We start from the raw sequence: 17,020 nt of genomic DNA on the forward strand, positions 1-17,020 counted from the left end.
GCTTCTGTTACAGCTCACAAGTGCACACTTTCAAGTCACACAGTGATTCTTGTACAGATGCTATCCCCTTCTCCCTGCTTTTTATAGACGCCTCAATCATCTGCTCTTTATTTTGTGCCCTATTTCCCCCCAGAAGAGTACACTTTTCATTCACTTTGTCCACTCCCACCTTCCCATTGATTTATGCTAAGCTCTCTGTCCCGCTCCAGGAGAGCCGTTGGCTTGAAAATATAGTTACTGTAGACCCCATTTTGCTTCAATGATATATATAAACAGTATATAGTTTTACAACCCCTAGTTACTGTATAGTAGCTGTAAAAGGTTTGTTCGGATTCCCTTTAACAGAAAAGCCCAAGCTGAGGATGCTTGTTTTGTGACACACGTCGGGTTATTTCTGTATGTCAAAGCAAGCACCATGTTGATTTTGACAATATACAATCTGTACTTCACAGTCAAGACGCTCTGGTGGTGGGATATACAGTGGTCATGTACAACCAAGCATCTCTAGTTTTTGTATGATTTATTTTTTTCTGACTTATCTAATAATCAGATGTGGACAGTATGACATTACATTAATGTAAAGGGTTTAACCCAAGCCCTGATTATTAGTCACGCAATGGTTTTATTGCAAGAGTCAATTTGGTGTCATTTCATAATAAGTATGAGCGTGTGGGGCTGCACGGTGCATAAGTGGTTAGCACATATGCCTCATAGTTCTGAGGTTAGGGGTTCAAATCCGGGTTCAGGACTTCCTTCACTAGTCTATTTTGTTTGTCGGAGAGACATCCTGTCATTAATAATTAACACACCGCCATGACCACATATTCTGTTCTTTCATGTTTCATGTCCTACCTGGCCGTTGCTCCCATTCACTGCTCATAAGGTTCCTGCTCACCAATGACCAGACGTCATTTCAACATGGCACAAAGCTCCAGTCTCAGCTCACAGAGCACGCTGGGCACAAACATCTTCTTTCAGTTTTTGTTTCTTTTTCCAGTCTTCTTCATTCTTTCGCACAGTTTGACTTTTTCAAAGGGAGAAGAGATTATATTTCAAATAACCAGGCACGTCAGAGGCCCGAGATAGCTCAGTCCCCGAATCGAGCCTTCTAAGTGAAGAAAATTTGCAATTTTGGTACAGATTACCTGCTTAAATGATTTGCTCAAGTGGGCCAGATACTGTAAAATGATGTGACAGACGGGGTCCGTATGCCTCGAGTTTGATACCGGTGATATCACTACAGGAAAGTTTGATCGTATGTCAAATATTTTAAATGAATGAATTTAATATTCATAATTTGAATATAATTTATATATTCATAATTTGAATAATTGTAGTTCTAATTCTAGAATTTAGCGAAAAAAACTTTTATGAGAAGAAAGCTGTAATATTACAATAAAGCTGGAGTATTATGAGGAAAAAATCTTATATTTATGAGAAGAAAATTCATAATTGCCCAAGAATACTGTCAAAAGTTACAAGAAAAAAAAGTTGTAATATGCAAGTGATGACTCCGAAGGAAGAAAAAGGTTGGAATACTCAATTTAAAAAAAAAAACATTACTATGAGAAAAAGTTGTCGGCTGATGAGGATGTCATTATTGAAATGTTGAGACATGATGATGAAAAAGGCTGAAAAATTGCTCCCAAAAATCATAACATTACTAGAAAAATAGTCCAAATCTTATTAGAAAAAGTGTGTATTTTGCAAGAAGAATATTGTAAATCATTTTACAAAAATACATTTTTAATATTATGATAAGAATAATTTTACGAGAATGAAGTCATTATATTACGAGATTAGAAGTTGTCATATTACGAGCATAAACAACATACATGCACATGAGATACCATGATACTAAATTTCTAAATTTAGTATCATGGTGTCTAAATTTTTTTTTATTTTTTTTATTTTGTTCTCATAACATGAACTGTTTCCACATAATGTTTATTACAATTTATTTTTTGCTATTACTATTTTCAATGTGGCGCTTGTACACCGCCATACTGCACTGTCAGCCCTGTTTGTCATTTAAACTGCATGACTTGTATTTTTACAATTATACAACAGCGTATCGTCAGCATCTACAACGTCTTTGCGAATCCTGTTTCTTAATGCGCTCACGTCTGTGTTTCACAGTATCACTATTTACGGGACTTTGTATGTTTTTATATGCTGGTGGCACAGTTGGCATGCTTTACATGTGCTGATGCCCCACGATTGTTAATGCACGCGATACACGCACAGCAGTCAGTCATTAAAAATTACACACATGAGCATCCACACATAAGCATCACAACCACTTACATCCGCCACAATGATATTAAGTGGATGCAACAATCCAACACGAACGAATAGTTTGTTTTTTGTTGACGTCTACGTTCACGCTTGGTTTGCGTTTATTGACTCAGTGATGTGTGTGTACGGTGGAAATTCAGAGTATAGTTAGAAATCCCTGTTAAAACGCCAGCTTTTGTGGTTTTATAAAACATTTATGTGATAGCGTGTGGCTGCAGCACGCATTGATGCCTTTTATGCCCACTGTGGAGTTGCGTCTTTTGCATTTTGACAGCAGAATCCGAATAGCAGAAACAACATCAGATGAACATTTTTTTCGGGCTTTTAATCATAACTGTGTCATTGTGAAGAGTTTAAAGTTATGCGAGTTGAAGCGTGATTCGTAAAAATGTCACGATATGGACTCTGATATGGCTTTCCATTATGACAGGATGACGATAGCTGCATTAGCTACGTAAATAGTGTAACATCATAGCCATGCGACACAACGATTGAGTCACGCATTTTGGGGATAGTAAAAATAAAATAAATCCTTTTTTTTAAAAAAAAAAAAAAAAAAAAAAAGGGGTCGGAACACAGACATTGACGCACAAAACATTGTGGAGTGTTACATTTGTTTATTGGACTTCAGTTAATACAAATTCAAATGATGTTTTTCAAATTCAGTTTGTGAATTCAAATTCAATTCCCGGTCGCACGTATTTCAGCCCATAGCATTTGCCCACGTTAAAATGCACCGTAGTCTATTACTAGTTTAACAATAACTGAATCATGCAGGTGCTTTCTTTTTCTTTTCTGTTAATAGCTTCAAAATGGACCAAAGTCAGAGTGACTAACAGCAGTGAGTCCATTTCTTAGCTTTACTCTGTGTTTACCAATGTTTGAATTAACATAACAGTCGCGTAACCTTTGCTATTCGACCATGTCTTGTATCGGAAATCCCGGGTGGGGGCTTTCTGCAGCGCCAGTGGAAACGTGAGTGTGTTGGCTACAACTACATAACACCTTCTATATGCCCCGCGACATTTCGCCGCTTGAGCGGTCAGCTCATTTCATCAAACGCCGAAAAGAGAGGCCTCGCCGAATAATAACCACAAAGATAATCATCATCATCATCATAATGTCTGACTGCATCTGAAGGTAATTACATTCGCCTGCAGCGGGCGGTGTCTTCACTGATTAATCTTGTGATTAAAGTAAATACCAAAATGGCCCCTCTCCTTTGGCTGATTTGTGTCAAAAACAAAGGAGGGATATTTCAAAGAGGAGCGTCCTGAAGGGAATGTGCTGTTTTCTCTTTGTGGTGATTTTAATAGAGTCGCTTGTTAACTCTAAAAGCTGTAAAAAGAAAAAAAAGAAATAAATCAATTGGGTCAATAATCCATTTCAGGCAATATGCAAACCGCCGCAAAGTCAGTATATTATCTTTCCTAGCAGTACATTTCTGATTACATGCCTCAATGTAGAACTATAGGATGGCCCTTATTTACATTAAACTAAAAGTGTCTACATGCAAATGGTTTGAATGACATGTCATTGACAATCCTGCACACTACTAAAGGTTGCTAGCTGCTACGGGAACTGCTCTAAAAAAAAAAAAAAAAAATTATTTAATAATCCCTAACTGCTGACAGGGCAGAAGCATGCAAGGGCCACTTAAGACCAGTACCACAGGGCGGAGTAAAGGTCTTCCATCAATTACAATCTTATTAAGCTAATCGTAATTAAATAATCCAATCGTAGAGTCTCATCCCCCGCAGAGCGAGTGAGCAAAGCGCAGCGCACGGATGAGATGCACATCTGAAGCCACAACAAGTGCATCCCAAGAACGTACATTCATATAGTGGAGGTTTTACCATATTTTCATGTCAATACCGACAGTACACGCATGAGGCAACGCATGTTGATAGCATAGCAGATCTGTTTCTCAAAGTGGACACTTAACAAGTAAACGTAGAGGTAACAGTCTCTCAGATGTTTAGTGGGATAGTTGGTTGGTTAGTCGGTTAGCTGTTTAGTTGGGCAGTCAATCATTCAGTAAATTGGCAATTGTTCGGTTAGCTGTTTTGTTTCCTAATCAGTCGGTCGCTCAGTTAATTGGTTAGCTGTTTAGTTGTGTTGTCAATTCTAAAATGCAAAGGCAGCAGGTGGACGGGAGTCCCGAATCAGAGTTATGTGCTCCCGCTTACGTGCTCCAGTTGAGAGGTGAGCAACAGCATTTTGAACAACGTTTGGTTGGTTAGGGTGTCAGTTGGTCACTTGGTTGGTTGGTTGTGCAGTTACTCAGTTAGTGAGTCAGTCAGTCTGCAGGAATTTACTATTTGGGCTTTGGTCATTACAAGGCGGTACAAGTTGAGGTGGAAAGCACACGTCATCGGCCTGTAGTTATCGTTGCGCACACAGGAAGTCCGTCAACCTGTTTTCAGGCTTGGTCACGTGACATTCTGCATAACGCGTCCTCAATTCCTCAAGAAACAAGTTTTTTTTTTTTTTTTTTTAAATGTTCTTTCATTTCTATTTGTCTCTTTTTATACCCCCAGCAGCAATATATTAGACAGCTTTATATTAAATGTGTCTGATTCGTGTCATTTTGCGATGAATATAAACACCACTCATGCCTTAATAATTCCACCCTTCATTCCATGAGTAGCAAAATGCACTCACTGCCGCATTCGTCTTTATTTTATTTATTTTTTAACAGAGAATGAGTGTCCACTAATGAGGCTTTTAAAATGTTTCCCTCTAAAAAGCCTCTCAGCAGGGCCTTAATTAAAATCCCTTTCTTTCGCCGTGCGACTTGGATTTAAAACACGAGCGAAGTGGATGACCTTTACAATGGCTTCACAACAATCGAAGGTATCGAAAAAGTTGGACATTTTTTTTAAAGGCGATCAATACGTGACAAGAGGCGCTGTTGGCCAAACAAACCTGTGAGTTTGAGAGCGTGCTCCAGCCATCTGACAGTGTGAAAGATGTGCGGCAGCAAATATGGCAGGACGCTAGTTGGCTGACCTCAAACTCACTTACTTTGAAATTGAGCAGAAAGCAGTAAAAAGAAAAGAAAAGAAAGAAAAAGATGAATCGAGTGGAGAGAAGTTATGAGCGATTTGGTTCCATCCCGACAAGATTTCCAAGCCATTTTTATCTCTCTCGCCGGCCGTCTCCATTAGCGTCTTGGAGAAACGACAGCGGCATGATGGATCAGCGGTCCTTCAACAGTAGAGCGATGCTTGAAGAGCCGCTCTAAGTGGGACTCAAAGTAAAAAGGGTTACTTCTCCGGACACTTTATTAGGGACGCCTGCACTGTGGAATGACAGCAGCCAGATTGCAATGCTCACTTTTGATTGACACTGTCAGAGAGCTATTCATTGAAAATCATCGCATCCGTATCATTATCTTTGTACTTTGCTGTGGTAGAACACGATCCATTTAAACGTACTCAACATACAATTTCTACACACAACAGTGGCACAGCAGTTTGGCCTGATCAATACACAGTTATTGACAGGCTGACCTGAGGCGATATTCACACATATTTGATTGACACGCCTTCATGATACACAAAGGAATAAAGCATAATAAAGCGTCTCCCCAAAAAATTGTCAAAAGTCAATAGTGCGCATTATGCATTGCTATAGGGGGAAAATGAAAAAGATTTCACATTGTATAAATGTATGCCGCCATCTAGTGGTTATGAAAAAGCTGTACACTTTCATTACAAAATGCCACTGCCACCTAGAGGTTATTAGAAAGGTGTACACTTTCATTCTAATATGCCGCCACCTAGAGGTTATGAAAAAGGTGTAGCACACACTTTCATTCCAATGTTCCAATTGTTTTTTTTACATAACATCCAGGAAGGCCCGATATTGAAACCCAGAAGGAATGAGTGAGGCAGCGCCTTGGTTTGGGGACTAAAGCAAAATAAAAATATTAATATAACTAAAAACCTCAATTAATCATTTGATGGTCGTTGAACGGAGGTTCAGCGGGGTCTGCTGAGTTTATTTTGGATGACGTCATGCAAGCCGACGCGTCATCTTTCAGTTTGTGTGTTTTAAAAAGAAGTCACTAAAAGTAAAATAAAAAGCAAAGCACACACAAAGTTTGCCTTTTGAGGCTTGCTGATTTGCGATTTAGCAAGGTACACTGAGGTGGTCTTGCATGACAACCCGCGTGACAGCTAGTGGCGGTTTCTGGCATGCGCATGATGTGCGACCGCACAGGGCAGCATTGCAACACGCCGCAAAATCTGGGAAAACGCTCCGTGCAACGGTTGTCCGCTGTGTCACGTATGACATGTCTAGCGTTTGCATTTGTATGGGGGTTTGCGCCCCCCCTTCTGGAGGTCTGTCGAAGAGAGACATCTGCTGAGTCGCCGTGAAAACAACTCGACACATTTACAGCGAGGTTAGCCATGAGAGCGTGAGAGTCTTTATCGCTAACAGCCGAGATGAAATGGAAAATGTCAATGCAGGGAGCAAAAGGTGTGGCTGACGATCACATGCATGCAATCATTTAAGGCTATTAGCCTAATGCACCTGTGACATCTGACATTCACACTGTGCTATCAGATGAGGCAGAAGGCCAATGTGTGTGTCTGTCTGGGTGTGTGTGTATTTGTGTTTGTGCACCGCGCAGTCATGCTTATCTTTTGATTTCAAACGTAATTATTATCAGCGCGTGGCATTTTACCCCGCGTGTAATTGCGTCCTCGCGTCGACATGATCGGTCACGCACACAGCGACGCCGAACTGTGTTTATCGAAAGCCGTATTTAAATAATGATGTCGTTGAAAATGGCACGCAGCGTATGGGATGGTTATACAGCCGTGCCGATGTTGCTTTCGTTACCTGCGCCGGGCGGGCACAAATGTGCAAAGGCGAGAGGCGTTGTTCAGATTGTCACTTGTCGGTCGGTTTGGGGTAGGAGAAAGAAAAACAACTCCACAATTGATTTTTGATGCAAAAGTGGTGCAGTCCTGTTTTCTTGCATCATCCACCATAAACCAGGAGGTGACCTGCTTTCTGTATCACACATACGTAAATGCATTGACACCGTCCGTGTTGGCAGGGGTGCGTTCGGTTTCGCTTTTTAGGCGCGACGTTGAACTCCCAGCGGGCGCTTTCTTAACTTGCAGACGGTGAATCACAGGAAATAGCAGCTAATTGCCGCAGGTAAGGATAATACCACATAGTGTGTCTGCCAACGTGGGAAAAGAATAGCACCACGGTATTCAAATTGTAGGTGAGGAAAAAAAATGTTTAAAAAAAGGCTTTCCTGTTTGCAAACTGCGCTGTATGAATTATGTCATGTTGTGATTTCATATGATTTGCTGTGCTGTAATGTTGTTTGAATTATCATCGACATCAGACGCAGGTTAGTTTGACTGTCGTGGAGGATTACATTGAGGTGATTTTTTTGTCTTTGTTGCTGCTGGAGTTGATAATTTAACATTACCCTTATTTGGTTCAATGACTCTTCTTAGTCAATGCTTTTGTGGACAATTACAAATGTATTGATTTATTATTATTTGGATGTAGTTTTTAATTTCATTTCATTGATTTTGTTTTGATGATGTTTTTCTGGGTTTGTTTAAATAATGTTTTACTGCAGTGATTGTAAGTGTGGTACAAGTACTCCTAGTGGTAAGCGTGCTCCCTCCAGTGGTAAGTGAAAGAATCACTGAATTCAATAACATTGAAATTTAAATATGAAATACTGTCAAACATATTTGAATGAAGCTTGTAGCTTTGCATAAGCCTGTTTGATTTTTTTTTTAAACTCCAGTACCCTACCATTTTTTTTTTCCAAGTACAGTATTTTTTTAAGTAACGTTCAGTTTTATTTTTAAAGTTGAAATGTGTCATTTAAACTTTAAATTTTTCACTCAACACAATGCTGATTAAGAATATCAGCGCCTCTAGCATCTTGCCGTAATATTCAGTATTTGATGTATACCGAAAATGACGCATTTTATCGAGCAATAGGCGGAGTGCGGCCCTTTGTCTCCCATTTGTAAAACGCTAACTAGCGTATACGTATTATTTTGCGTTTCTGTTGCAGAAAATAATCATTCGATGATTACTGCAAATGAACCTGGATTTTTATTCATATTTCGAGGATGTTCCCATTACATTTTGCTGACAATACGCATTATCATTTATCGGTCAAATGATGTAACATCCCATTTGAGCAGCATTTGCGATGCGTGTGCAGATTCAGTCGTTGTAATATCAAGCCAAACCTTTCACTCCAACTTAAATTTCATGGAAAAGCCCATTAATCATCTGTTGAACATCTTGCTACATTTTGTTATCTTGGATATGAAACAAAATCTGGATGAGGTCTGTCAAAATCAAACTGTAAGTCATTGATCTTTTCTCTGTGTCTGTAGTTGGCGTACAAGCCGTGGCTGTGTTCTCAGTACTTCCAGACCACCCAGTTGCACTGCACGAAGAGAATCCCCTGTGGTCAACACTGCCTGGAGGTGCAGCAGCGGTGCCCCTTTGTCCTGCCCGACAATGATGATCTCATTCACGGAGGCAGCCCCAGTTTTATATGTACAGGTATGCTTCTCGCTTATCTTTTAGGGGAAAAAAAATAAAAAATAAAATATGTCCTCTGTATGACAGATGAGCAACATATATTATATTTTCCAGACACTTCATTAGCGACACTCTCACAATTTCAAGTCCATTACAAGAGCTATAAAATCTTCCATGTTAGAGAATGACTTGAATGTTTATTGCTCCCAGTGTATGTTGGGTACGACTAGACACGTTTGCTGTAAATACTGTACAGTAGCCATAGTGTGACGCCCTCTGGTGGACATAAAGACAATCATGCGGGGTTTTTTTGTTTTCCGTACAGTAAAGTACTGACACATTATGGTATAAGATTTTTTTTTTTTTTTTTTTTTTTTTTGTATTAAGTGTTTGGGCTCAATTAGTTCATTTGACAGCTGGAAATTTGAAAAGGTGTGTTTTTTGTGGACCATGCAGAATGCAGAATAGGGCAAAGGCATTTATTAAGAGGCGGAAGCTTTTATTTGCACAAATACAGTTTTTGATCATATTAAATTGTATACATTTTGATATTTTTCTGACATGTTACAAGCCTTTTTTATATTTAATTTTCCACTTAGTTATATTTTGTGCGGATCTTATTGTCTAATTGCTTCTAATCTCATATTTCTTCATTTAGTGGCTAGCGGGCATTTATTTACTCAACCTAAGAGAGTAACAGGCATGGGATGGATTTTAATAATAATAATAATAACAACAACAACAATGATTTCCATTGTTCATTTATTTATTTAGTATTATGAAATTATTATTATGTGATCAGGTAACTATCGTAACATTGATTACCATTGTAATATAACAGTCATTTTTATTGTGATTTATTGATTGATTGAGTCTTATCATTAGTAGTAGTAGCAGTTGTTACATCAGAAATTAAACATGTAGCTGAGGCTAATATAATATAATAACTCTATAATTTATTTTTATTTTTTTTCTAGGGAGGCAAGTACAGTGAGTGAGGTCGCGACAGTTGTCACTGCTCAGAGCGTTTTTGCATCAACAGGACGCGTGCGTGCGTGTTGTCATGTTGTCATAGAAACGTGCAAAAAAAACAAATAAAAAATGGCGCTGCAATTAGTCATACTGCGCTGTGACAAATGCGACGGGTCCCGGACATCAGTGTGATTCGTTGCACACGAGAGACGTTTTCGCTGTATTGCTGCACATGAGGGCGCACCCGCACAATTTAATGCGATCCGAGCCTGTACACAAATAATAACGCTGCTTTTCGACCAGTCGACGATACAACATCAATAAGTTTCTTGCTCGGACACGGAATAATCATCCCTTAAGGTTTGAAGAGGATTGATTGTAAATTGTGAGCCATTAAGAGTTGTCAAGGGACAGACCTTGTACATGCCTTGAAGTCGATTCGAAACATAGATGTATTGTTTCTTGATTTCCGATAGCACAAAGACCGATGGGTTCAACCCATGGTTTCTTTGGACCATAACACATTTTCCTACATGTTTAGGAGATTTTGTTACGGTCCGATGAAACCAGGGTTGAACATTTTGGCTATTATTCCCAAAGACATTGCTCATCACCCAAAAAAAAAAAAAAAATCATGTTTTGGGCCTACCTTTTTTTCTGATGGAACTGGAGCCTTAGGCAACGTGCAGGAAATTACGAACACTTCCGAATAGCAGTCAGTGTGAGCACAAAACCTTCAGCAGAAACCTGGCATTTGAACACGGGTGGAGACTTCGGTGGGAAATGGTGTCACGGCGGCAAAATGCAGACGCAGCATAAACTCATTTCCAGTATGTACAGTCCGTCCGCATAAAGAGGACCGCGAGGGGAAACGTTCAGAGAAAAGGCAACACATACAGTATTTCCTGTTGAAAGATGTACATTGTACCTACTGCACCTGACGGAGCGAGTGCAGCGGATTAACGTTGAATGTGTTTCTCTGGCGCCCACCCCGGCGGACAGGGTTGCTGGAGGAGCGCCCGTCAGGCGTGGACCCGGACGCAGAGTGCTGCGACGTGCGGTGGGACTTGAAAGCGGACAACCGCTCCCGGGGGACGCTGAAAAGAACTCACCCGCCGTGCCAGCACCGAACCTCCCTCGGCTCCTCGGCAGCGTGCAGACTGTGCAACAGCCGCCTCAAACTCTGCCTGCTGGTGCTCGTCCTCCTACACACTGTCGCCAGCCTCACCGCATCCCACAATGCAACGGGCTTGGGCCTCCCCACCATCGCGCCTCTGGAGGAGAGCCCTGCCAATGAGGAGTGACGGAGCTGCCAGGAGGAGGTGAGGTTGTGGAGGTGGCGGGATGGAGAGGGGGATCAAAGAAAAAGGGGCGTTGGGATTCCCTCACCATGGCAACCACCACTATGGAAAAATACAGCCACAGTTTTTTTTTTTTTTTTTTTTTTTTTTCTCCTGCTGGAGCTGTGCGCCTGTGCGGCAACACTCCCTAGCCAAATGGGGGGGGAAAAAAAAAAAAAAAAAAAAAAAAAAAAAAACATTGGGATGCTTTGACACAAGAGACACACAAACCCAATCAAGACACAAATAAAAAGCGGGAAGGGTCTCGTTGAGCCGGGTAGGTTGGAACAGGGGGACAATGCCGCAGCCTTTGAGTGGGAACGTTCAGCTTCCTGCTGGCTGAGTTTCTCTCACTGAAGCTTTCTTACACTGTGTTCCCATTCACGCTTTTCGGTTGCACTGCCTGAAAATGAACCACCACAGTCACATTCCTCATCTTTTGTGTTTGTTTGGCGTACAGCAAAAAAGTACTGAGAGAGATGACGTGTACAAACAAAACAATTAGCTGCGAGAGTCATGTGTGATGTTTTCTTTGTTTTGAAAAATCCCTTTCAACCTTTTTTTTTTTTATGACTTGATTATATTATATTTCGCTCACAGTCTGTTAAACAACACAGGGTATTCAAATTCAGTGAACAAGCTCCCGGCCCGCTTCAAGACTCCATCTTTGTTGATCTGATCGCAAACCCTCCATTATACAGGTACAGTCGATAGAAAAAGTCTACACATCCCTGTTCAAATGCCAGGTGTTTGTGGTCCCAAAAAATAATAATAATAATGAGACCATGACAAATCATTTCAAACCTTTTTCCACTCTTACCTATAGAACCTTTTTTTCTATTTGGGAGGCAAAGAAAAAAAAATGAAATAAGTCGCATTCAAACTCATGTTAAATAGGAGGAAAAAAGTGCCTCTGCTTATCCCCTCCCCCCAAAAAGTTCAGCTGTTCTAGTAGGCTTTCCCTTACATTATGCTTCCTTTTCATAATTCCATCCCCCCTTTTCTAAGGCCCTAGTTCCAACTCAGCGACACGCTGCACCACCACCACGCATCACTGTAGATATTTTTTAAAATATATCTTTTGATTATTTATTGTTTGGCGATGAGTAGTGTTGGAATTATGGCCAATAAGTTGAACCTCGGTGTCATCGGACCATAACACATTTTCCCACATTTTGGTTTGGGAGATTTTGTTATGGTGGTGGCCGCCGCTTCATGTTTTGGGGCTGTTTTTTTTTGTTTTTTTTTTGTTTGTTTTGTTTAGTTTTTTTCTCCTCCAATTGGAACTGGGGCCTTCGACAGGTGGCTACAAATATGAAAAGTTTGAAATAGCATTCTGCCTCTTGCAAGAAAGTAATATATATATATATATATATATGTAAATGGCTGAGTTTGACTCCAGGTTAATTCTTTTTTTCTTTTTATTTCCCACCTTGAACTGATTTAAAAATTGAAATGAGTTGTACAGGTCATAGGTTACAGTATGAGTGGATGACGTTTTGAAATAATTTGCTGTATCTTGGTCTCATTTTTTTTCTATCACAAAAAAAAGAAAACATTTAACAGGTGTATATAGACTTTTTATATCCACTGTAACAACATGGCAATACATACACCTGATTGCTCTCTCCCACTGTTGAGGTTTGTGCGCACAAATAGCGGGAAAAATGGGGAGTGTCACGTGATCACACCACCAAAGAAATGTCGTCATCGAAGGGCCTCAGTGTTTAAACACTGATTTATGCTTCTTCTCTCTCTTTGTTTTGTGAGATATTTAACAAAAACTAACGCTTTCTCACGGATCACTGCATTTATATAATGTTCAGGAAGGATAAATCCTGCTCATTACAACTCTAGTCTCATTTTTAAGCCATTTTTACTATCTTGCATTATACAGTTAAGAGTGATGTATTGTTTAACACATTTGTTTTTTGTTTTTTTTACACTTGTATGGACAGTTAAGACAGTTAAAATGTTACCTAAAACATTACTTAAAATGGTTTTATGATGACTACAGTTTGACCCGGACACATATTTCAATTACTTCTTATCAGGGTGGAAAACAAAAACAGTCTGGATGCTTTTCGACATCAGATGTTTACACAGTACTTTTGCTTTCTTCTCAAAATGACATAAATTGTGGTTGGAAACAACAATTACCCGCATTGCATTAAAATTGTGTTCGTGTGCACAATTTATGCAATGAGTTTTGGTTGCATCCATTCTGACTTGTTTAAATACATAAACTTCTTGTTTTTGAAATCCCATTTTACAATCTATTCTACTTCTCGTGACTGAAATGAGTTTGCCATCATCACAGTTTACAGTTTAAAAAAAAAAAAAAAAAAGAGAGAGAGTTGTAAAGCGAGAGTTATCCTTTCAACGTGAGCCAAAAGGACACAGTCCGACAGATTGTTCTTCTAACTTAACGTTAAAGCTAAAATTGTGATTCAGATTTGGGTAAGCAAGTGTACATTTGTATTTTCAAAACCACTTGCTACTGCACTTATTATTATTATTATTATTATTATTATTATATCTCACAGAACAAAGCCCCGTCTTAACCAAAGATGTGATCGGACTCATTTAACGACCATTCAGGTTCTGTTTGTTTTTGGAATTCTAAACACTGATGGATACAAATGTGTTTGTGTCATCTTTTCATATATATATTTATTTTTAAAAAGGTACCAGCCAGTCCAGTATGCCTGCAGTCTACAATTCCATCGCTTCTGTCTCTTATCGCTTTATTCCCACCCCTGTGAACTTTGATTCGTGTCCAATTTGTCACAATGTCTCAAAATGTTATTTTCTGTTCACACCTGAACCAAAACTATATTAGTAATGTAACTCAGGCCTTTTCATTCACAGGCAACCTAATGACTGGGTTTTATCTCTGATACTCTGTAAGCTGTTAGCTCTGTGTGGTTATGCTAAACATTAACTGTCAATCATCCAAAGGGGTGGGGTGTGGGGTGTCAAAAAAATGGTGTGAAGGGAAATTTCACCCTTCAAAAGATGAATTGCCAAACTCCACCACTGGATCATATATTCAATATCATTTTTTTAATTTTTTTTGGTAGCGTATTTGTTTGAAACACCACAACCCAGAATCGGCTGGTGACCGTTTTTGTTATTTTTCTCTTGAAGACAGAATATTTCATTAAGTAAAGGGCTTTTCCAAAATGCACCTCATGATTATTTTCTCATACAGTCACAGCTATTATACCGTGTTAATGAACAGAAACCACGTCATCCACCAGATAAAACATGTCTTAGCTGGATAATCATGTCAGCCAGCAGACATTAGTGTCGTGTAGACGTAGATGTTGACCACAGGAAGGGCTGACCTCATTTTATTTCATGTTACTCACAATGTGTTCATTCATTTCTAATTCGCTCTTAAGGGATCAGGTATTAAAATTAATAATAATGATAATAATACAACATTCATTCAGAGATTCAGAGATGTCCGATCCGATAACTGATGGCTACCATCCAATGAAGCAGCTTACACTAGAAAGATTTTTTTTTTTTGAAATAAAAAATGACCCACCCATTTTAAATCCCTCCACTCCCCGCAAGACAAAAAAAAGACCCCCCCCCCCCCCCCAAAAAAAAAAAGCTGCTAGTCATTTAGCAACCACTAGATGGTAGTGATGATCCTCTTTGCTGTTGTCCCTGCTGCTGATGAGGGAATATGTATCTATATCAGATACATAACATGTGCTTTTTGTGTGTGCATTCTATTGGGTGACATCATTTTGAGAGACAGGGAAGCCCCCCAACCCCCCCCCCCCCCACCCCCTCCATTGAATTTACACTCACTCTTGCCTCGATGTAAGCCACACAGACAACAAATTGTCACATAAAATGAAATTGGAGTGAGCGAGTAGACGCAGCAACCCAGATCAACACACTTTCTCAGATTCCTATTCATGGTCACTACTTACATTGTAAAACGTACGGGGGAACGCAATTAGTTCCCCCAAGCCCGAGTTTTCAAAAAGCGTAGGGATGGGCGTTGTTTAATGAGGACTAGCACCAAAAACCAGAGAAAGGACAGTGAGAAAACAGAGCGTCAAAAGGTTGACACATTTATTTATTTACATTTATTTATATGCATTTATGTTTACTTGCTAGTCTGTGTTAAATACATCATACATATCATTGCTGTCCATTGTAAAGCATGTACCTCCAAGTTTTGTGACTTTTTATTCACCTTTGTTTTTTGTTTTTTTATTGATTCCTGTTTTCTCTTTTATTTTCTATCAGTCTTTGTACAAAAGAAAAGTGCTACATACAACTAATGTGATAATAATCTACATTATTTATTATATTGTTACTATAACACTTATTTTGTTTTATAATGAATGTGTGTCTGTGTATGTATATGTATATATATATATATATATATATATATATATATATATATATATATATATATATATACACACACACACACATGCAAACTTTTTTATTGCAATATTCGAATATATGTGCTTTTCCATTGGACAGCACTGATACATGGCATAAATACACTTTTTTTTTTTCCCTCCGCCTCCACACAGTGCCATTTGCTGAATTGGCAAAAGGTGTTGAAAGTGTAAAGAGCGACAGGAAGTAAACAGGGTCGGTCAGGGTCTTTGAACCTTTGGCTTTCACCTCATAAACATCAACAAACCTCACCAGAAGCACATTGAAAATATGTTTGGGAGTGTCGAAGACGTGTGTGTCGTGGATGGACTTTTGTTTGTGTGTGTGTGCAAACAACTAGCTGTGTACGGCCCTTTTAATTCAGTTTCAAGCTCAGATGATGATTGTGGCCTGTAGCAGTTGTAGCTAACGCTCGTTTTCCACTATCTCACACGATAACACATGAAAAAAAACAATGTTTTTGTTTTTTTTTACTTGCAGGTTTCTATTGTGCAAGTACCTCAATTATTGCCCACGTGTCTCGTACTTGTTCTCTTCTCTCTCCTGTGGATCTATGCAGAAGCCCATTCATGTTTTTTGCTTTTGTTTTGGTTGTAAATATGTTCCCTGGTATGCTGAACAATGTGTGTCCTCGCCTCCTCTTTGTGTGTATTCAGTTGATGTCAAGATGTCGGGTTGTTTTTTTTGTTTTGTTTTTAAATTGTATTTCTGATTTATTTTTTTATTTATTATTATTATTGTTATTTCAAGCACCTGAAATCATTCATGTTAAAAAAAGAATGTGTTTAGTCCTCAGCTTTGTCAAGAAAACGAGAAAGTTTGTGGTTCCGTGTGCGCGTGTGAATGCGGAAAAAGATTTTATCGACTTTAGAAATGGAGATCGGGGGGGGAAGGCATATAGAAGTATCATTGCGATTATGATTATTATGATTACTATTACACTACCAGTATATTGTAATATTATAGATGCTTTAGTTGGACTAACTTCTTTAATTTTTTTACAAACGACTTTGATGAAATGATTTATAAAAACAAGTCTGACAAGTCACGATCTTTTCGAGAAGTATGAAAAACAACTGCTACAATGATTAAAAAAGTGTGTTCCGATGAAAATAAATACAGACATATTATCTGTTCCTCCGCTGTCTTTTCATGTCTTTTGTGAACAGTACGGAAGAAATGTACTTTGAGGGATCGGTCCCTCCAAGAACTCTTTTGCTTTTTGAACGCTATTGTCTACTGATGTTGAACGATGTTTTTTTTTTGTTTGTTTTGTTTTTTCAGGATGTCGAACTCATTTTGGTCGTGGGCCACGATGTAGTTACGTTTTTTTGTTTTTTTTACTCAGAGGGCCGTTATGACTATGAAATCTCAATTATGTTGAGTCACCTCATCATAGTTTTACACATACACAGAGAATTTAT

At 39.0% G+C, this 17,020-nt stretch overlaps 1 protein-coding gene across 1 annotated transcript in view; it reads left to right on the top strand.

Annotated features, from left to right (window-relative positions):
- LOC133411047 (NALCN channel auxiliary factor 1) overlaps positions 1–11,264 on the top strand; it is a 76,422-nt gene extending 65,158 nt beyond the window's left edge. The window contains exons 2-3 of the mRNA XM_061692874.1: positions 8,697–8,868; positions 10,822–11,264. Coding sequence (XP_061548858.1) covers positions 8,697–8,868; positions 10,822–11,123 — 474 coding nt within the window. The 3' untranslated portion in view covers positions 11,124–11,264. The remainder of the gene's footprint in view (positions 1–8,696; positions 8,869–10,821) is intronic.
- Positions 11,265–17,020: the final 5,756 nt, after the last annotated feature.

This window comes from Phycodurus eques, chromosome 12 (assembly GCF_024500275.1).
Source record: "Phycodurus eques isolate BA_2022a chromosome 12, UOR_Pequ_1.1, whole genome shotgun sequence".
In the NCBI taxonomy this organism is placed as follows: domain Eukaryota; kingdom Metazoa; phylum Chordata; class Actinopteri; order Syngnathiformes; family Syngnathidae; genus Phycodurus; species Phycodurus eques.